The 22,892-nt window shown below is 41.7% G+C and overlaps 1 protein-coding gene across 5 annotated transcripts in view; it reads left to right on the top strand.

Moving 5' to 3' along the window:
• FANK1 (fibronectin type III and ankyrin repeat domains 1) overlaps positions 1-22,892 on the top strand; it is a 208,975-nt gene that overhangs the window by 145,100 nt on the left and 40,983 nt on the right. For all 5 annotated transcript variants that reach the window (XM_073595750.1, XM_073595748.1, XM_073595747.1 and 2 more), the window contains 3 exons: positions 792-866; positions 7,015-7,080; positions 14,535-14,700. In XM_073595750.1, the coding sequence (XP_073451851.1) occupies positions 792-866; positions 7,015-7,080; positions 14,535-14,700 (307 nt within the window). The remainder of the gene's footprint in view (positions 1-791; positions 867-7,014; positions 7,081-14,534; positions 14,701-22,892) is intronic.

Below are 22,892 nucleotides of genomic sequence, written 5' to 3'. Positions count from 1 at the left end.
TTAATACCTTGTTGGGAACATTTCCTCTCCCCCTCCTGTTCTGATGACTGGTGGTCACTGGGACAGACAGTAAGGGGAAATACAGTATCTCAAAGTGAGTAAACCCCTCACATTTTTGTAAATATTTTATTCTATCTTTTCATGTGACAACACTGAAGAAATTACACTTTGCTACAATGTAAAGTAGTTAGTGTACAGCTTGTATAACAGTGTAAATTTGCTGTCCCCTCAAAATAACTCAACACACAGCCATTAATGTCTAAACCCGCTGGCAACAAAAGTGAGTACACCCCTAAGTGAAAATGTCCAAATTGGGCCCAATTAGCCATTTTCCCTCCCCGGTGTCATGTGACTCGTTAGTGTTACAAGGTCTCAGGTGTAAATGTGGAGCAGGTGTGTTAAATTTGGTGTTATCACTCACTCTCTCATACTGGTCACTGGAAGTTCAACATGGCACCTCATGGCAAGATCTCCATGGCCCTGTATATTCTACTTCCTGAGAAGGTTACCTCAAGAATTTCAAAGGTTTTTTGAGGTTATCATGAAACTAGCAATATGTGGCCAAAAAAGGCAGTCTGTGTACTAATTAGCTCATCTGGTCAACTTGTCTAATATTTACACACATACGCACTGAGACAGTCTGAGACTGAGTCTGAATACGTTGAGGTTGACCATATTAAATAATCATTGGTTTTTGGGTATGGGTACCTCTTTACCATTAAGAAAACTTTTTTTTCTATTTTATTTTATGAATTCTTCATGCTTTTATTGTGCTGCATCTTCTATTCCAGGCACATGAAAGTGGATGTTCCTGATAAGCTCGGCTTCACTCCCCTTATGGTGGCTGCACAGAAAGGATATCTCAGGTAGTTATGTATTTTATTCTATTCTGCCCTTCCATTGATAGAGTTATCCAGGTCACTGTGGGTGCAGTATATTCCTATCCCATTTTCAGCAGTGATTAGGCCCAAGTGAAAACTGTGCATACAGTAAATCTGTGTGTGAGAATGGCAACAGCAATGTTATGTAATTGGTGCATCTGGCTCCTATTATTGGCGGTATGGGATCTGGCCAAGAGAGCTGTAGACTTGCGCTAATGTCAATCACCTGGCTGAAATGCAGAAAGGTGCCACAGGAGGGCCACATGCAGAAGGTCTCATCCTACAGAGAGGTACGGTCTTTAGGATCGCTTTATCCTATTTTTTTAACATAAGAGAAAAGAATAAAACGTAATGGATGGCGACTACTGACTTGAACATACATATCCCATAATGTCTATCCAGCATCAGTGGAATCAACTTTAATTACTGGGCACGTTACATTAGTTCTAGTGCTTCCTAAACAGTGGGAATAATTTATAACATGAGGAAAAGAACTTTCAAAACTTTCTCTTTGCAGGAGAAGACAACAAATGTTAGTGTTGGGATTTTCTATGCAACTGGCCAGCATGCTCTGCAAACAAAGTAACATGAAAGCAGCCTCGAAGCAATGGGGTTGATTTACTAAAACTGGAGAGTGCAAAATCTGGTGCATCTGTGCAGCTTATGGTATACTAGAAAATTTCAATTTGTGAGTCTCAACTCATTTAAATACTCTACTGGTATCACATCCTCTATTGCAAGACACTAAAAGATAGTTCAATCCCTAACATGACAAAACTACTATGACTTTAAAGGTACCACACCAAAAAGAAATTTAAGGATAAAAATCCACATTTTTATTGTACAAAACATTAAAAAGTTAAAAATATGAATATCAAACATCCAGATGGTGTTTTGAAACAGTTGCGGTTGCTTATCATGCCAGTGTTGATGACTATATCACAGGTTGGTCCTAAATAAGATCTCACATACATATCTTCATCTCCGACATGTTTCATAAGACAAAGCCCCCTCCCTTAGGGAGAACTGGCATATATCTCTATGGTTACATACATAATCAGTACCAATGCATGTAAGACAGTACATTATGCATTTAATGAAATCTACATATATAAAGTGCCTTGAAAAAGTATTCATACCCCTTGAAATTTTCCACATTTGGTCATGTTACAGCTGTAATTGCAGCGAAAGGTGGTTCTACAACGTATTGACTTAGGGGGGCTGAATACAAATGCACGCCACACTTTTCAGATATTTATTTGTAAAAAAATTTGAAAATGATTTACCACTTTCCTTCTACTTCACAATTACAGTTGTGCTCATAAGTTTACATACCCTGGCAGAATTTATGATTTCTTGGCCATTTTTCAGAGAATATGAATGATAACACAAAAACTTTTCTTTCACTCATGGTTAGTGTTTGGCTGAAGCCATTTGTTATCAATCAACTGTGTTTACTCTTTTTAAATCATAATCACAACAGAAACTACCCAAATGACCCTAATCAAAAGTTTACATACCCCAGTTCTTAATATTGTGTATTGCCCCCTTTAACATCAATGACAGCTTGAAGTCTTTTGTGGTATTTTTGGATGAGGCTCTTTATCTTCTCAGATGGTAAAGCTGCCCATTCCGGTTGGCAAAAAGCCTCCAGTTCCTGTAAATTCTTGGGCTGTCTTGCATGAACTGCACGTTTTGAGATCTCCCCAGAGTGGCTCAATGATATTGAGGTCAGGAGACTGAGATGGCCACTCCAGAACCTTCACTTTATTCTGCTGTAGCCAATGACAGGTCGACTTGGCCTTGTGTTTTGGATCATTGTCATGTTGGAATGTCCAAGTACGTCCCATGCACAGCTTTCTGGCTGATGAATGCAAATGTTCCTCCAGTATTTTTTGATAACATACTGCATTCATCTTGCCATCAATTGTGACCAAATTTCATGTGCCTTTGTAGATCACACATCCCCAAAACATCAGCGATCCACCTCCACGTTTCACAGTAGGAAGGGTGTACCTTTCATCATAGGCCTTGTTGACTCCTCTCCAAATGTAGAGTTTATGGTTGTGGCCAAAAAGCTGAATTCTGGTCTCATCACTCCAAATGACTGTGCCAGAAGGTTTGAGGCTGGTCTCTGTGCTGTTTGGCATATTGTAAGCAAGATACTTTGTGGCAATTGCGTAGTAATGGCTTTCTTCTGGCGACTTGACCATGCAGTCCATCTTTCTTCAAGTGCTTCCTTATTGTGCATCTTGCAACAGCCATACCACATGTTTTCAGAGAGTTCTGTATTTCACCTGAAGTTATTTGTGGGTTTTTCTTTGCATCCCGGACAATTTTCCTGGCAGTTGTGGCTGAAATTTTAGTTGATCTACCTGACCGTGGTTTGGTTTCAACAGAACCCCTCATTTTTCACTTCTTGATTAGAGTTTGAACACTGCTGATTGGCATTGTCAATTCCTTGGATATCTTTTTATATCCCTTTCCTGTTTTATACAGTTCAACTACCTTTTCCCACAGATCCTTTGACAATTCTTTTGCTTTCCCCATGACTCAGAATCCAGAAATGTCAGTGCAGCAATGGAAGAAAGATGCAAGGGTCTGTCAGGAGTCCAGAAACTCAGTTACAAGCAAACAGATCACAGGTGAAGATGGTTACCTTAAATAGTCATGCAAACCCCTTTGTGTCAACTTGTGTGCATGTTATCAGGTCACAATCACCAGAGTATGTAAACTTTTGATCAAGGTCATTTGGGTAGTTTCTGTTGTGATTATGATTTAAAAAGAGTAAACACAGTTGATTGATAATAAATGGCTTCAGCCAAACACTAACTATGAGTAAAGGAAATGTTTTTGTGTTATTATTCATATTTTCTGAAAAATGGCCAAGAAATCATAAATTCTGCCAGGGTATGTGAACTTATGAGCACAACTGTATGTGACACTTTGTGTTGGTCTATCACATAAAATCCCAATAAAATACATTTAGGTTTTTGGTTGTAACATGACAAAATGTGGAAAATTTCAAGGGGTATGAATACTTTTTCAAGGCACTGTAGATTTCCACCTATAAAATGTGCAAGACATGTGGCTTGTTCCCAGAATTAAAGGCCTGGTACCGCCACACGGAAAAAAGACTCCGCCAATCAAATGCTAGAGGCTATATATGTCAGGTGAAAAGGAGCCGGTACAAGTCCTATAAAATAATAATACAAAAGGTTAAAAAAAGGGGAAGAAAAAGGAAAAAAGGACCCCAAAGAATGTCTAAAAAATTTGTCAAATTTCTTGTATGTCCAGATGACATACAGTCAAAGGTTACCGATAAGTAGCATATATGGGGGTCTGTGTCTGATCAATGCTGCTGTGGCACAGAAATCTCCGAACTACACCCCTACTCCCCAAATATATAACAGACATTATCCCTTTAAAGCCATATATATGCTAATGGACTTCAAATATACATCAATCCACCAGCCTATAATGTATTCAATTGATTACAAAGGACATTCCCCATACTGCTACATTGATAGACAAAGGAGGCTGATAAACATCTGATTTCCCCCAAAAAGTAAAATAAAAATAAAAGGAGCATAATGTTTTGTATAATAAAAATGTGAATTCTTTAACCACTTCAGCCCCGGAAGAATTTACCCCCTTCCTGACCAGAGCACTTTTTTGCGATTCGGCACTGCGTCACTTTAACTGACAATTGCGCGGTCGTGCGACGTTGTATCCAAACAAAATTGACGTCCTCTTTTTTCCCACAAATTGAGCTTTCTTTTGGTGGTATTTGATCGCCTCTGCGGTCTTTATTTTTTGCGCCACAAACAAAAAAAGAGCGACTATTTTAAAAAAAACTCATTTTTTTTTTTTGCTATAATAAATAACCCCCCAAAAATATATAAAAAAACTATTTTTTTCCTTGGTTTAGGCCAATATGTATTCTTCTACATATTTTTGGTAAAAAAAAAATCACAATAAGTGCATCCTTGCCCCAGTGTCCAGTGCAGCCTTGTCAGTGCAGCTTTGCCCCAGTGCAGAATTGTCAGTGCAGCCTTGTCAGTGCAACTTTGCCCCAGTGCAGAATTGTCAGTGCAGCCTTGTCAGTGCAGCTTTGTCCCAGTGCAGAATTGTCAGTGCAGCCTTGTCAGTGCAGCTTTGCCCCAGTGCAGAATTGTCAGTGCAGCCTTGTCAGTGCAGCTTTGCCCCAGTGCAGAATTGTCAGTGCAGCTTTGCCCCAGTGCAGCCATGTCCCCAGTGGTCAGTGCAGCCTTGTCCCCAACATACACCGCCGCCGACATACACAAGTTACACTGTGTATTTTTAAATATGGCGCCGCGGAGTTTGGAGGGACTCGGGGGCGCTCGTTCAGCTGAACGATCGCCGCCGAGAACACAGTGACTGGGCGGAGCTGAGATACACATAGCCGAGGGTTCTCGGCTCTTCTCGGTGCCGTTCACAGTCACGCCCAGTCCCTATGATGGACATAACAGAGGTCCAATGGCGGGACTGGGCGGGACTGGGCGGGACTGTGAACGGCGCCGAGAAGAGCCGAGAACCCTCGGCTATGTGTATCTCGGCTCCGCCCAGTCACTGTGTTCTCGGCGGCGCTCGTTCAGCTGAACGAGCGCCGCCGAGTCCCTCCGAACTCCGCGGCGCCATATTTAAAAATACACGCTATGTGAATGTCGGCGGCGATCGCTCCGATAGTTCACAAAATAGCGGGGATCGACGTATAACACGCACCCACGATTTTCCCCTGATTTTAAGGGGAAAAAAGTGCGTGTTATACGCCGATAAATACGGTATTTATTTTTTTTTTTACTAGTAATGGCAGCTATCTGCGATTTTTATCGTGACTGCGACATTATGGTGGACACATCGGACAATTTTGACACATTTTTTTAACATTGGCAGTAATACAGCGATTACTGTGATTACTGTGAAAAAATATCACTGGCAGTGAAGGGGTTAACACTAGGGGGTGGTGAAGGGGTTAACTTTGTTCCCTGGGAGGTGATTCTAACTGAAGGGGGAGGGGACTAACTAGAGCAAGTGACAGGTTGTGGTTCCTAGCTAATAGGAACACACGATCTGTCACTCCTGTCAGAACAGAACAAGGAAATGTGTGTTTACACACACTCGTCCCTGTTCTGTCTCTCCAGGTCATGATCGCTCGTGGCCGGCGGTCATCAGCTTTTAACTTCAGCTTGTTCAATTAAACTTTGACAAAAAAAAAAATGGAAGCTGATTGGTTTCCATGTAGAGCTGCACCAGATTTTGCACACCCAAATTTTAGTCAATCAACCTAAATGTTTCTTTGTAAAATAAATATTTTATACAGACATTAAAGAAGAATAGACCTTTTTAGTTTATAAATGTGTAATAAACTTGATCAGGAACTATAATAGTTTCCCTTGAAGCTATACATTTTGTATCCTGATACTTCACTACATACGGCTTTTTGTGAGGGTTGAATTCTTCTGGCTCTTGGAGTTGTACAACACACCCTTGGTCAGCTATCCAATGAATGTGTTAGAATGGCTACTGTCAGATTTGTTTAATTTCTGTGGGTACCCTTCTGGTACAAAACCAGAGAATTCCCAGCTCAACTCGCCAACCAGTCTGCTTACCAACCGAATTAACCTGTCTAACAGTATGCATTAAAAACAGGTGTTTAGTTGGCACACATTTGCAAACGCATACATAATTTGCAAGGCCTCTTTGCGGCACCCTGTATCCCTTGCAGTCCTAACCCTTCTAAATTTATGAGAGTCTCGATAATGGGAGCACATGCATTCTAAAGGATAGATAAGGGGCAGGTGGGCCTGGAGGTAGCCCAATCCTCAAAGGCACAGGGGCACATTGGACACATAGCACAATGGCAGCAAAGGTGCCCAGTGTGTCCCCTGACCAAATTTGCACCAGTAACAAAGAGCCCCTGCTCCTGCCCCACCCATCCATTTTTTCTGGTTTTGGCTTTCATGCCCTTCCATGTGCTCCTTGCCGTGAAGGCCAGTTGTAGGTGGAGGCAGGGACCATCTCTTTTTTACTGGTGCACCTTTATGGTACAAGATTGTGATAATTTATTTTTGGCTGAGCTGTTTTCTCTTCTCTTGCTGTGTTTTCCTAGACTCGTGAAGTTACTGGTTGAATATGGAGCAAACATACACCGGGATAATGGAAGTGGAAAAAACAGGTATGTTGGAATAGAGAAAGTGAAGTTTTTCCAAGTTATAGGGAAAAAGTGTTACTAAGCATAACCTTCTGTCTGGAATTCCTCCTGAAAATTAGCGGTGTGCTTCCCGCTATGTGACCTATTATAGGCACTGCTACTCCAGTGATCTCCACTAGCTTCTGGTTCTCACGCTGAGTGGCTGACCTGAGCTTAGGGCTTAGTGAACACAGAAGCTTGCATGCTCAACATTATTCCATTTTGCACCTTCTCAATGAATGCAGAGCATTCTCTTATTGGACAAAGTGGAGAGACGGGGCAGTAATGTCAAGATTTCCACCTTGTCCAATCATTGAGTATTGAGAAAATGCAAAGTGTTCTTTGATTGGTGCCTGTTCGGAGTGTCCTCTATTTAGCAGTGCAGCTGTTCAGTATGGAATCCAGAAGCTTGTGGCAATCACTGTAGTATCAGTGCCTACACCCACTCAAAATTATAATTTGCAAAAGTGGTATATTTGCACATATTTCTTCATTGTAATGTCTGCAAGGTACTCTGAAAACCATCACAATTGTTTTACAGATTGTACAGAATTCCTGTGCACATAAGTCACACTGTCTTTTATTTGTGTGGTATGACCAAGGGTTTCAGAAGTCACTGCAAAGGAGGCATAGACACAGCTGTGTCTATGGAATGTTCCATCTATTGGAAATCCTCCCAGTCCACTTTGTGCAATCTTGCCATATACTGGATTCTAAAAGTGCCTGTGTAAGCAAAAAGACACAAGATTGGCAGCAAATGGTAAACAGATAATAATTATTAGCATGGTATTTGATTTCCTGTTATACATCTGGTCTATACATCTGATATAGATTTTGCAGCAGATGGAATAGTCGAAATGTGTCAGTCAGCTTGTTTGTCTATTCATAGGAAGCAAAATCTGTGTGTTTTAGTTAACAATGTACATATTGCATGACAAACAATTTACTTACAGAATTTCTGGTACATCAAATTGATTTGCCTTCAGAGCTGGCTCCTGGATATAGAGCTGATAAAATATTTAATGGAATTTTATTTAGTTTTGGCGCAGAAAGAAAGACTCAATACAAAGTGGAAATAAGTTTACAATATCTTCAAGATCTATATGATTTTACTGCAGTGTGACCGCAATTATGTACAGGTCAAGTTCTAACGAATGCTAGACACTAAGTTTTGTGTGTGTATATATGTGTGTGTGTGTGTGTGTGTGTATGTGTGTGTGTGTGTGTATGTATATATATATATATATATATATATATATATATATATATATATATATATATATATATATATATATTATATTTTATATATAATATATACCGAGTAGAAGTCATACTTCATTAGGTTGCAGCGTCTGTTCTTCACATGATTGGCGTCTCCTCTCTTCCATTCTAGCTCTTTCTGCACTGTCCCCCTCAGGACTTATGACAGACCCTCTGGCTTCATTATATTGAGTGACACAGAAAAGGCGTACGTAGATCAGTAAAACATAGAGTCAGAAAACTTTACCAAGTGTTAAGTTTACTTTGGCTCAGAATCAAGGACAAGCGCTGGTTATATCTCCCATTTCCTCTTATTACCTGTTCACTTGTCTTTGTTTCCTGTCCCAGTGAACACACTGAATGTGAAGGGAAATTTCCCAACAAGGCACAAAATAACAAAAAAATAGGGATCTGAGAGAGATTGTAAACCTTCATTTGGGACTGTGCCAATAGACATTTGCTCTCTTCAAACAGGTTTTTGCATCCCCATACAAGTTTATCAGAATGCAAAAGCTACTTGAAGCAAGTCAAATGCAGCTCAGATGGGAGTCAACTGCAGGTCAAATGGTGCCTGTCAATGATTTTGAATCATCTCAGAAGTGTCTCAGACCAATGTCATAGACACAAACCAAAAGCAAATTAGGCTGTTAGTTTATCCATTACTTTGCATTTAAGGCAAAGTAATATAATTGGTTGATAACCAAGCCCATTGTCTGCTGATACTTTAGCTTCCCCAGATACCCCTGCTGTTCCTGATTCTCCTTTGGAGCCCTTTGAAATGCCTGCTGCTTATGTGTATAGGGGACATGTGAATCTCTGCCCATGCTCCCACAAAGGAGCAATGGGTGGCCAGTCACCAGGTTCCAAGTGATGTTGTGTGGTCAGAGGGAGGTCCTTAGTCCTACTGTGGACTGTGTCCTTAGTCCTACTTATGTAAGCTCTGACCATAACAGGGTGGTTTTTTCAGGGTCTGACAGGTGAACAAGGCAGCAGGAATGTGTGGGAGGGCTAATTATCAGCAGGAGGGGCTCAGTTATCATCAAGTGAACCCTGCTACTCTTGCCTGTATTGGGAAAATACAGGTTTGCTCTATGTTGGTATTTCTACAACAGAGTACCCCAACTAGTTTTTGTTCTAGAAGACTTTATAAGGTTGGTGCAGGCACACATTTGTGCCTATTTTTAAGTAAACCAAGTGTTTACTTATTCTTAAACAGAAAAATTGCTTTAAAACAATCCCCACTGGGCTCTGTAACTACAGGCATTAAGGAGAAATTCATCCTCAAAGTTCATAACACAGACTCTGAAGCTTTGCGAGCTAAAGCTGCTGAGAAACTGAATAGAATATCAGCTCTGTTGTAAACTTTGAGCATAAAATTGTTCCACAATGCCTGCAGCTACAGAAGGTTTGTTGTAGTTCTGATTTACTGCGAGACTTGAATGTCCATACCCCGACCACAGGTTCACTGTAACATCCTTATATCAGTTACAGTGGTAGAATTCAGAGAAAGTACACTTTAGACCGAACAGACATGAAACTTTAGTAAGAAGCTGAAAAGCGGAATGTCCATATGCACAGCTCTGTGAATAGCAGTCCACTAGATTTTCCATTACTCCTCCCCAACCAACAGTAAACACCATAATACTGGTCAGGTCACTAGGGATTACAGCTCTTTGTAGTACTTTATTAAACAAGGCTGTATATATGTTAGGCTTGGGGTCTGGATGCTGTGCAGCTTTGGTACTACTAGACCTCTCAGCATTTTCATTTCATTAAAGATAGATCCATTACAGTAATTTATTACATTGGATCCGCTTTTCAGCTAGTTCAGCTATTGTTGGGGTGAAGAGCGTATGGTCATTTGAATGGTAATGCACTACTGCGTTGTGATGCTCTACATTACAAAAAATATTCCAGATCCTATTTTTGGTTCATTGTGGTGCCTTGGCAGCCCATTCAGTTGAACAAGACCGCCTTAGCACAACACATCTTAATACACAACATAATGCACATGCATTTAGTCCTTTTTTCCAGTGCATCACGCTGGAAAAAAGGAGCTATGTTTACTTTAAGTGTGGGAATTGTATGGTGGTGCAGGCAGGCTTCAATAAGTTAAGTAGTTGCACAGGGACCGACTAGGTTTGAATAATGCCTCATAAGTCTGTGTAAATATTTCTGACATAGTGTAGATATTTGCCAGCACACCACGGATCTTCCAGTTAAGTCCAAACGATTTTTTATGAACGCATGATCACATCACATCACAAGCGTTAGAGTGCAAGGTTTCGGAACCGTGCAGGGCCCCTTCGTCTGGTATGTGATGTCATCACATGCCTGACAAAGGGGTCCTGTACGGCTCCCAAACTTTGCAGTCTATCGCTTGTGATGTGACCATGCTTTAATAAAAAATTGTTTGGACTTAACTGGAAGATCCGTGGTGTGCTGCCAGATGTCTACACTGCATCATGTATGTTCCAGTTTCCAGCTGGCGGTTGCTGCAGCACCTATTTTTATAGATCCTATTCCAGGAACATGTGTGATGTGAATATGGGTTGTTACCTGTCTGAAAAGTCACAATTTACTGAAGCAATATCCAGAAACAATGCAGTTTTTCAAAAACCTTTTTTTTTTTTTATTTTAATCAGTCCTTGAGCTCCATGACTTTGCCTAGGCTGTGATGATGTCATCAATCTGCTGCATGCAGGAGAAAGTTTTTTTTCCTCCAGTCCCCTCTCCCATAGTCATCACAATACCAAATTGTAACTTTGAAGCATGTCACTAGGTGAGAGCCTAGAGCAGGGGCTGCTCGGTGTCAGACATTTGTGAATACAGCCCCCAGGATGTATATGATTGTATCATCTTGGTCCAGAAAGTAGATGGCGATCCTGAATATTGACAGAACAACGATGGCTCTGTGTTTCTGGAGAGAAAAGGAGACGAAGGCTTGCTCAGAAGTTACTGGGATCTTTAAGAGGCATTAAATAACTGGGAGTTTTACACATAAAAATATCATGCATGCACTGAACATATAAAAGTCTATCTAATGCTAGGGCCACTTGAATATAGCTTCTTCTGTCACAATCTGTGTCTCACTTAGCTAGGTATGGTGGGATTTGTCGCTGTCCAGCAGCTGATGGTCTGCAGATACAATATAACAACACAAGTGTTTATGGCTGCACTTCACCTTTCTACATCCATATAATGAGATAGAACACTGTGCTCCAGATAAAACAGACAGCCAGGATTCCCCTGCAGCACAACTGTGTGTTTAGCTCACTTTAATGGCCAGCCATGTGTCTTCAGAGATTATTTCCCATAAGGTGTTTAGTAAACAAGTGACAGGGAGCCTGACCATGGGAACATCATTCTGCTCCGCTGATGTTTGCTCGCCTTCATGTAAACCTGTTCTTTTTTCCAGCAGCATCCAGAAAACTGCACTATGTGTTTGTCTCAGTACGATGAACTCTTTATCCTTTCTGGCAGCAAAGCGGCTGCTGAATTTAAACTGTGAACACAAAGGAAAAAAAAATATATATGTTCTGGTTTAAAATGTAGAACAAGAAAAATAACAGAACTGACCATCAGGCATAGAATGGAAGTCACAAATGTTATTATTGATGCTTTATATCATTCCTTGCATGTAGTGTTACTTATATCTTCTGTAGATGTTCTCAAAGGAAAGAAAAAGAAGGAAACCCTGTTGTAAAGTAAAAGGCTGTAAAGCCATGATTGAGTTGGTTAAAACAGTGGTCTTCAAAGTGCGGCCTGTGGGCCAGACGTGACCCTTTGCTTGCCATTATCCAGCCCTTGCGGCACTATTCCTTCCACTGATATGAGGTACTATTGCTCCTACTGACACCAATGATGGGGCACTGTTGCTCACACCAGTACCAATGATGGGGCACACTTCTTCCATCTGATACCAAAGATGGGGCACTGTTCCTCCCACTGATGCCAAAGATGGAGAACTGTTCCTCCCACTGATAACAATGTTGGGTTACTATTCCTCCCACTGATACCAAAGATAGGGAACTGTTCCTCCTACTGTATACAATGATGGGGCACTATTCCTTCCACCGATACCAAAGATGGGGAGCTGTTGCGCCCACTGATACTAATGATGGGGCACCTTTCCTTCCTCCCTGGGGCACTGTTCCTCCTACTGATAACAATTATGGGGCACTGTTCCTCCCACTGATACCAAAGATGGGGAACTGTTCCTCCCACTGATAACAATGATGGGGCACTATTCCTTCCACTGATACCAATGATGGGCCACTATTCCTCCCCCAATGATGAGGCACTATTCCTCCCACTGACCCCAATGATGAGGCATTATTCCTCCAACTGACACCAATGATGGGACACCTTTTCTTCCTCACTGGGACTGTTCCGCCTACTGATTACAATGGTGGGGCACTATTCCTCCCACTGATACCAAAAATTTACACTATTGCTCACACCAATACCAACTCCCACTGACAACCAATCCTAAGGCATTGTTTAATCCACTAACACCAGGGTATTTTCGACTACCCCTGGCCACAGTTGTCCCCCCTAAAGTCTAAAGGGTGAGTAATCTGACCTATTGTTTAGAACAGGGGTCTCCAAACTTTCTAAACAAAGGGCCAGTTTATTGGCATCGGCACTTGCGCACTGTGCCTCGATTATGGTTCCGGCATGCATGCGCAGGAGTGACGTCATCATGGCTTGACCATTCAAACGGCTGAAGCGTGCGAACCTGGGAGAAAAATTGGGTGAAGATGGAATCCCTGTCAGCGGTGACAGGGCACCACTGGAGGGATCAGTTTTATAGGTAAGTTTGACAAACTGTGCTATTATACAGTGCATACTATTATGTCTTGAGCCTACAGAGGGACTGGTTTTTATTTCTCTCTCCTTTTTTTTTTTTTTCTTTTTAACAATATACTACTGCTTTTAATACATCATTAAACATATATATATATATATATATATATATATATATATATATATATATATATATATATAGCATTAATACAAATATATTCAATACATCATTAAACATATCTTTAATGCAAACAGTAAAAGCATCTGAATTTGACATAGTATCAGACTCTTGTACTCCCTGTACAGCAGGGTTTAGACTGAAAAAGGGAAAAACAGCATAAGGAGGTGAAGAGTAGCAGTCCTATCAAGGGTACAGTAGCTGTTCCATCCCTATTGAATTGTAGAAAAGATATCTCCCATGGAACTTTGTTGCAGCAGTAGAAATCACACAATGAAATTATATATAAAAAATATGAAATCTTTATTGAACAATGAATTAAGAATGGCTGATCTAGTCAGTTCACATCCTAATCTGTAAAATATCCCCTGCTGAACTCAAAAGGATCAGGAATATGATAGAAGAATTAAAATTAAATTGTATAACCACCAAATCAATCCAACACGTTTCAACTTTTAAAACTTTATATAAGTCGAAACGCGTTGGTTGGATTTGTTGGTTATGCAATTTAACTTTAATTCTTCTATCATATTCCTGCTCCTTCTGAGTTTAGCAGGGGATATTTTACAGATTAGGATGTGAATGGTATAGCTCAGCCATTTTTAATGAATTGTTCAATAAAGATTTCATATTTTTACAAAACCGCATAAACAGAGACAGTTGGATTACAGTGCTCATGTGCATAGGAGAGGAGAACACAGAGATGAGCTCATCTGTCTGCTGCTTCTCTTTTAACTGTCCAATCACAGGCTGGGGGAAGAACAAAACCTTCAAGTATTACTTAACTGTAGCAGAGAAAAACTAGGTTTTCTGCCCTGTCAGAAAGGGATGTGCTTTGTGATAGAATTTTGAAATTCCCAGAACTGGATGGATAAATCTAATCTTTTGGCTTATAAAGCAGCTCTTCTATTTGTATTTCATCTGTTTGCCTGGAGTTAAACATGAACGTTTTTTAGTTACTGTTACTAATGGAGTCGTGCTCTACCTCTTAAAGTGATTTTTTACTTGCTTTTAGACGTTACTAAATTGCTCCTGCATTGTATGAAATCTATTCACAATAAATAGTGATAAATACTGTTATTTTGTACTGGAGATGTGTGCATTATGGAGGAAGTCATGTGAGCCACTGTCAGTTTCCACAGCACATGGGGTGACAAACACCTGTAACCTTGTAGTTTTTATGTCTTTGCAGTGTGATGCTGGCATGCTTCTCTGGACATCTGGATGTTGTGCAGTATCTAAGAACACAAGGTGCATCATGGGAGACCCGGGATAAGAGTGGCTGTACTGCCATGCACTGGGCAGTTGATGGAGGTCATGTGAATGTCATTCAGTGGATGATTAATGATGGTTGTGAGGTATGAGTTTGTTGTCCACTGGCTTCCTACATTTCTCAGATACTCCAGTGGTAATTTCTCCCTGGTGGAGTCCTCCGATCTGTTGCCTTCCACGTAGAATTTCACTTCTCTTCATTCAATTATTACAAAAGATAAAACTGTCCAAGTGAGACACCCTGACATGGCTACAGTAGAAGGCCACAGGTGGGAAGTTCATTTATTTTAGAAAGCATTCATTATCATGTGCCTATGGTTACAGTATTTCTTTACTTATAACACGAGTTATCTGCACATAGTATCGTTTCATCATCCTCATGATTATCATCATCACCATCATTATTATCGGAAAACTCCAGGCAAATCGCTGAAATGTACAGGATATACTAAATGTTCACTGCCTTTCCTGCTAGGGGATTGATTTGTTATCTTGTTCAGCCAAACTTGTGATTTACACATTTTCCACATTCTACAGCCAGACGGGTGACATCTGTGGTTCCCACTCAAGCAATTTGTCTTATCGGTCCAGTAATTCAACCTCCTGTTTTGACAGTGTACCAACACACTGACCTCTGTCCAGTGAGTAGACATTGACCTATAATAGCCATGTGGCCTTATTAGGTCAATTATGTCATAAGCATCCCTGCCCCTTTGTAACGTCAACTGCAGAACAGGAAATCCCCTGCCCACAGCTTAGCCTGAAATTAACATCTCTAGTTAGGATTAGGGGTGAGCTTGGGCATCCTCCGAACTCATCTTTAACCCCAAATTCTGCTTTTTTTCCCACTCCAGTGACCTGCAGGCTGAGTCATTCCCCTCTCCCCTAGCTCACATGAGTTGTGTGGCGGGGAATGACCCAGTCTGCAGCTCATTGGAGTACATAAAAAGCAGTATTTTGAAGTTCAGGTTAGTGAGGAGTTCAGAGAACACCTGAACTCATCTCTAATCCTGACCAGCAGAGGCTTCTTAAGCACAAGATCTGTATTACAAATTCTTTAAAAGTTGAAACAGGAAACGTGTATGTATTTCAACTGTTTTTAGCTACGGGCCTGGGGTTCCACCTTAAATTGCTAAAAGGAAAAGTTCCTGTAAAAGAGAGACTTTATATTCACCTGACCTAGTACACGTTTCGTAGAATCTTCCCTTTGATACAGATCAAACCCGTAGGAAGAATCTTAACATCCAAACATTACTGAGTGCTCTTTTTAAGTAAATCCATGGCAGTTTTTAAGGCGGGGCAAAAGGGGCAACTGCCCTGGGCCCTGTCATTGTTGTGGGACCCAAAGCATCTGCCTCATACTTGCCAACTATCCCAGTTTAAATTCCCTCATCACTTGAGGTTTTAGTCCCATGCGGTGTCCTGATATCTCAGTGTGAAGTTCTGTTACTAATGCTGCCCAGCTCTGCCCTATTGTGTACAGATGACTCACCTGCAGACCCTGTGTTTACATGTAAATACTGGCATTGATATGTAAATAACGGCGGACCAGCAGCATTGATATGTAAATAGAGGCAGTATTCATATGTATATCGTACTCCCCCAGAGGTCATATCCACTATTACCTATACTGAATGCTGCCCAACTGAGGAGGTTAAGAGGCATGCTTGAAATGCTTGAAGTCCTGCCTGCAACTGTGGTCATTAAGCCTACCATCAGCCTGTTCTGCAAAGGATATTAGTGTGTGTGTGTGTGGGGGGGGGGGGGGGGTAGTGTGGGATGTGCAGAGGTAGACAGAGAAGGAATTAGTTTGGGGTGCACAGATGAGCAAGGAGGGGAGGTATGGAGGGAAGGAATGTGAGTGCAAAGATGAGCAGAGGAGGCAGGTAGAGTTAAAGGGGGGGGGGATTGGAGTGGAGAGGATGGAGCAGGTTTGGGGTGCAGAGGTTAGCATGGGTTTTAGGATGCAAAGGTATACTGACAGGGTCGATAAAGATGTAGGTCACGTGTAGGGCAGCCTATCCATTTCAATGGGCTGCTCTGTGCGCTACAAATGCGGAAGAAAGTCCCAAACCCTCTTTCAAAATCACACAAAAACAATTAATGACACTTCTGTGTATCTGCTAAAGGCCGGTAGTTTCTGTGGTGTCAGGAAAGAGATTTTGCATGCATTCTAAACACACACAATGTGAGCGCAGGCTAAATGTCTGTTACATCGGTGGTCAGTGTAAATCTCATTACATTTGTGCTTGGTGTAGAATCCTTTCATTCACACTAGTGGCCAGTGTGAATGCCCCCCTTACATTGGTGGTCAGTGTAAATCCCTCCTTACATTGGTGGTTACTGTGAATACTTCTATTATATTAGTGGTCAGTGTAAACCCCTATTACATTAGTGGTCAGTGTAAACCCCTATTTTATTGGTGGCCAGTGTTGAAACTCCTCTTTATATTCGTAGTTGGTGAAAAAAAATCTGCATTGCCACTGATCACACCCTCCCCTCCACCCAGAACTGCCACTGATCCCAGGAGTCCTAGGATCCCTAAGGGTTTTCTGTCTATTAATGGGTCCCCTCACCTCCCCTGTCCATAGTGTGCAGGCAGTGAGGAGATGATGTGCTGTAACCTCTAGCAACAAATCAGTAAGCAGTAATGATGTGCAGTAACCTCTAGCAACCAATCAGTGACCAGTATTGGTGTACTGTAATCTCTAGCAACCAATGTACAAGTAGAAATCATGTGCTGTAACCTCTACCAACCAGTCAGGGAGCGGTAATGATACACTGTAACCTCTGGCAAACAATCGCAATCGCTGCCTGATCTGATTCAATATACAGATTTTGAGTCTAGTTGCTATTTATTGTATGTCTTAGAGCAGGTGGAGAGCAAAACTGCATGGAGGGGGAGAGCCCCAAGAAATTTTTTGCCCAGGGTCCAATCAATATTAACCAGTTGCCAACCGCTGCACGCCGATGTACGTCGGCACAATGGCACGGGCAGGCATAAGGGCTTACCTGTACGACCCTGCTTGCCCGCTCCTGGCGAATGGAATGCTTCCTTTGCTGCTGTAATGTAAACAGCGGCAGAGGAAGTGATGTCATCGCTTCTCGTGAAGCCTTTTCGTTCCGGCTTCTGAGGAGAGAAGACATCAAGTAAGTCTGCACCAACACACCACTTACAGTAGAACACTCTAGGCACACTTTTCACCCCTGATCAGCCCCCCCGATCACCCCCTGTCACAGTGACACCAATAGCAGTTTTGTTTTTTTTTTGATTATTGCATTGGTGTCATTTTGTGACAGTTATAAGTGGTAGGGCAGTTAGTGTTAGGCCCCTTTAGGTCTAGGGTACCCCCCTAACCCCCCCTAATAATATTTGAACCCCTTGATCACCCCCCGTCTCCAGTGTCACTAAGCGATCGTTTTTCTGATCGCTGTATAAGTGTCACAGGTGACGCTAGTTGGGGAGGTAAGTATTTAGGTTCGCCGTCAGCGTTTTATAGCGTCAGGGACCCCCATATACTACCTAATAAAGATTTTAACCCCCTGATTGCCCCCTAGTTAACCCTTACACCAGTGATCACTGTATAACTGTTATGGGTGACGCTGATTAGTTTATTTTTTATAGTGTCAGGGCACCCGCTATTTATTACCTAATAAAGGTTTAACCCCCTAATCGCCCGTTAGGTTATAAGTTAGGTTTTAGGGTCAGATGGGGTCTGCATCGCCCCAGGCAGCATCAGGTTAGTGCCAGTATCGCTAACACCCATGCACGCAGCATACACCTCCCTTAGTGGTATAGTATTTGAAGGGATCAATATCTGATCCAATCAGATCTATACTAGCGTCCCCAGCAGTTTAGGGTTCCCAAAAACGCAGTGTTAGCGGGATCAGCCCAGATACCTGCTAGCACCTGCGTTTTGCCCCTCCGCCCAGCCCACCCAAGTGCAGTATCGATCGATCGCTGTCACTTACAAAACACTAAACACACATAACTGCAGCGTTCGCAGGGTCAGGCCTGTTTTTCACTGAAGATCTCTATAGATCTATTGTGGACCAAAGCAATTTGTACGCTGGTCAACACATCGCCACTATTCCCCAGTCCTCCCTTGCCAGAGATTGGAAACCAATTATGGTTTCCGAATTTAAGATCTTTCTGGGCCTTTCCCTCCTCATGGGCATAACCAAAAAGAGTGAGTTGCGGTCATATTGGTCCACTGACCCAATTCACCATATGCCCTTGTTCTCTGCTTCCATGGCCAGGGCACGATACGAGCAGATTTTGCGGTTCATGCACTTCAACAACAAAAAACTCTGTTGTCCTCGTGGAGACCCTGGATACGATCGGCTCTACAAAATTCGGCCCTTCGTAAACCACTTCAACCAACATTTTGCAGACTTGTTTACTCCCCATCAAGTTGTCTGCGTTGATGAGTCCCTGATTAAGTTTTCTGGCCGTTTGTCATTCAAACAGTACCTTCCCAGCAAGCGTGCCAGATACAGGGTCAAGATGTATAAGCTCTGTGACAGGGCCACAGGCTATACATGTAGTTTTATGGTTTGAGGGAAGAGATAGTCACGTAGAGCTGACAAACTGCCCTGACTACATAGGAAGCGCTGGCAAGATTGTGTGGGACTTGGTGTCACCCTTATTCGGAAAGAGGTACCATTTGTATGTGGACAATTATTACATGAGCGTGACACTTTTTAGTCACTTGTTTGATCATCAGATTGGAGCATGTGGCACCGTGCGACCTAATCGCCGGGGCTTTCCCCATCAGCTTGTAAATTCCCGTCTTAGGCTGGAGGAGAGAGCCTGCTTGAAGTGTAATAATTTGCTCGCTATGAAGTGGAGGGATAATAAGAATATTTTCGTTCTCACCTCCCTTCATGCAGACCCAACTGTCCAAATTACTACGGTGACTGGTGTTGTGGAGAAACCCCTCTGTGTCCACGAATATAACCAAAATATGGGAGGGATGGACCTCAACGACCAGTTGTTGGCGCCGTACCTAGTTGCCCGTAAGGCCAGACACTGGTATAAAAAAGTGTCTGTATACTTATTTCAATTGGCTTTGCTGAATTCTCATGTGCTATACAGAGCTTCAGGACGGGTTGGATCTTTCCTTAAATTCCAGGAAGAGATCGTCAAGGCCCTTCTGTTTCCAGACGGTGCTCCACCTCACCTTCCCCAACCAAATGCAATAAGCCAGCTGCATGAGAGGCATTTTCCTTATGTCCTCCCGAGTACCCCTACCCAAGGAGCCCCTCAAAGAAAATGTTGTGTCTGTAGAAAGCGTGGATATAGGCGTGACACCCACTTTTATTGTCCCTCCTGTCCTGACAATACTGGTCTTTGCATTGGTGAATGTTTTGAGCGCTACCATACACTAGTTGAGTTTTAACGTAGGGTACAGCATTGCACAGACTAGGCACACTTTCACAGGGTCTCCCAAGATGCCATCGCATTTTGAGAGACCAGAACCTGGAACCGGTTACAGTTACAAAAGTTACAGTTATAAAAAAAATGTAAAAAAAAATTAAAAAGTAAAAACAAAAAAAATATATACAAAAAAAAATAAAATAAAAAAAAACAAAAATAGTTGTCGTTTTATTGTTCTCTCACTCTCTATTCTCTCTCTATTGTTCTGCTCTTTTTTACTGTATTCTATTCTGCAATGTTTTATTGTTATGTTTTATCATGTTTGGTTTTCAGGTATGTAATTTTTTATACTTTACTGTGTTTTATTGTTAACGATTTTTTTGTTTTCAGGTACGCCATTCAGCTGCAGCGCGGATTTATTTATCTTAACAGCAACAGCTTTTGCTTCCACGATACATAAAGCCATGACTCCAGCACTGTCGGAGGTGATTTCACCACCACAGTTAAAAAAAAAGAGCATATATGCTGAAGCATGGGGGCAGCAGGGGTGGAGGAGTGATTGGCTCCTAACTTTTGGGGCAGATGCCCCCATGCTTTGGCATATATAAATGGTGCATGTATGCCCATCATTAGAAGTGGGTGGATGAATTGAGGTATTCTAATGGTGGGTATACCCACCGATCAATCTCCTTTTTTCGTTCAGCCCACAGGCTGCATGAAAAAAAAATTACAATATATGCCCAACAAAGACCAGCAATGTACTGGTATGTTTCTGGACTTTGAGTGGTTATACCAGAATGATGCCTGCAGGTTTAGGTATCATCTTGGTATCATTCTTTTCAGCCAGCGGTCGGGTTTCATGTAAAAGCAATCCTAGTGGCTAATTAGACTGCTTTTACAAGCAGTGGGAGGGAATGACTCCCCCCCCCCCCCCACCACCACCACCACCACCACCACCTCCGTCTTCTATGGTTTTCTCTGGCTCTCCTGTCCCAACAGGGAGCCCGAGAATGCAGCCGTTGATTCGGTCAGCTGATCAGAGACCAGAATGGCTCCAATCATCTCTATGGCCTAAGAAACCGGAAGCTACAAGCATTTCATGACTTAGATTTCGCCAGATGTAAACAACACCATTGGGAAATTGGGAAAGCATTTTATCACACCGATCTTGGTGTGGTCAGATGCTTTGAGAGCAGAGGAGAGATCTAGGGTCTAATAGACCCCAATTTTTTCAAAAAAGAGTACCTGTCACCACCTATTCATAGGGGATATTTACATTCCCTGATATAACAAAAAAATGATAAAAAAAAAAAATGAAAGGAACAGTTTAAAAATAAGATAAAAAAAGCAAAAAAAAATAAAGAAGAAGAAAAAAAAAAAAAAGCACCCCTGTCCCCTCCTGCTCTCGCGCAAAGGAGAACGCAAGCGTCGGTCTGGCGTCAAATGTAAACCGCAATTACACCATGCATGTGAGGTATCACCGCGAAGGTCAGATCGAGGGAAGTAATTTTAGCAGTAGACCTCCTCTGTAAATCTAAAGTGGTAACCTGTATAGGCTTTTAAAGGCTTTTAAAAATGTATGTAGTTTGTCGCCACTGCACGTTTGTGTGCAATTTTAAAGCATGTCGTGTTTAGTATCCATGTACTCGGCCTTTCTACAAACATTTGGGCAATATAGTGTGTTTTAGTGCATTAAAAAAGTGTGTTTTTTCCCAAAAAAATGCGTTTGAAAAATCGTTGCGCAAATACTGTGTGAAAAAAAAAAAAATGAAACACCCACCATTTTAATCTGTAGGGCCTTTGCTTTAAAAAAATATATAATGTTTAGGGGTTCAAAGTCATTTTCTTGTAAACAAAAAGTGTCAGAAAGGGCTTTGTCTTCAAGTGGTTAGAAGAGTGGGTGATGTGTGACATAAGCTTCTAAATGTTATGCATAAAATGCCAGGACAGTTCAAAACCCCCCAAATGACCCCATTTTGGAAAGTAGACACCCCAAGCTATTTGCTGAGAGGCATGTCGAGTCCATGGAATATTTTATATTGTGATACAAGTTGCGGGAAAAAGACCATTTTTTTTTTTTTTGCACAAAGTTGTCACTAAATGATATATTGCTCAAACATGCCATGGGAATATGTGAAATTACACCCCAAAATACATTCTGTTGCTTCTCCTGAGTACGGGGATACCACATGTGTGAGACTTTTTGGGAGCCTAGCCGCGTACAGAACCCCCCAAAACCAGGCATCACCTTCAGGGTTTCTAAGGGTGTACATTTTTGATTTCACTCCTCACTGCCTATCACAGTTTTGGAGGCCATGGAATGCCCAGATGGAACAACCCCCCCCCCCCCCCCCCCAAATGACCCCATTTTGGAAAGTAGACACCCCAAGCTATTTGCTTTTTACCAAAGACATGTGGCCGAATACATTTTGGCCTAAATGTATGACTAAAATTGAGTTTATTGGATTTTTTTTTATAAGAAAAAGTAGAAAATATCTTTTTTTTTTTTTGAAAATTTTCTGTCTTTTTCCATTTATAGCGCAAAGAATAAAAACCGCAGAGGTGATCAAATACCATCAAAAGAAAGCTCTATTTGTGGGAACAAAAGGACGCAAATTTCGTTTGGGTACAGCATTGCATGACCGCGCAATTAGCAGTTAAAGCGACGCAGTGCCAAATTGTAAAAAGTGCTCTGGTCAGGAAGTGGGTAAAACCTTCTGGGGCTGAAGTGGTTAAAGATGGCCCTAAGTAAATCTGTCACTAAAATAACAACTTCGTAAAAGATCTCCCTTAGAAAATAGTAGAAGTAGAAAATACTTTATACTTACTTGTCCCACTGCCTGAACTACTGATCTTCACTCCCACTTCCATATGTGGATGCAGAATCTTTAGCTTCTA

The sequence above is a fragment of the Aquarana catesbeiana genome, linkage group LG08 (assembly GCF_042186555.1).
Source record: "Aquarana catesbeiana isolate 2022-GZ linkage group LG08, ASM4218655v1, whole genome shotgun sequence".
NCBI classification, from domain to species: Eukaryota; Metazoa; Chordata; class Amphibia; order Anura; family Ranidae; genus Aquarana; species Aquarana catesbeiana.
This window is presented reverse-complemented; position numbering and strand designations above follow the sequence as displayed.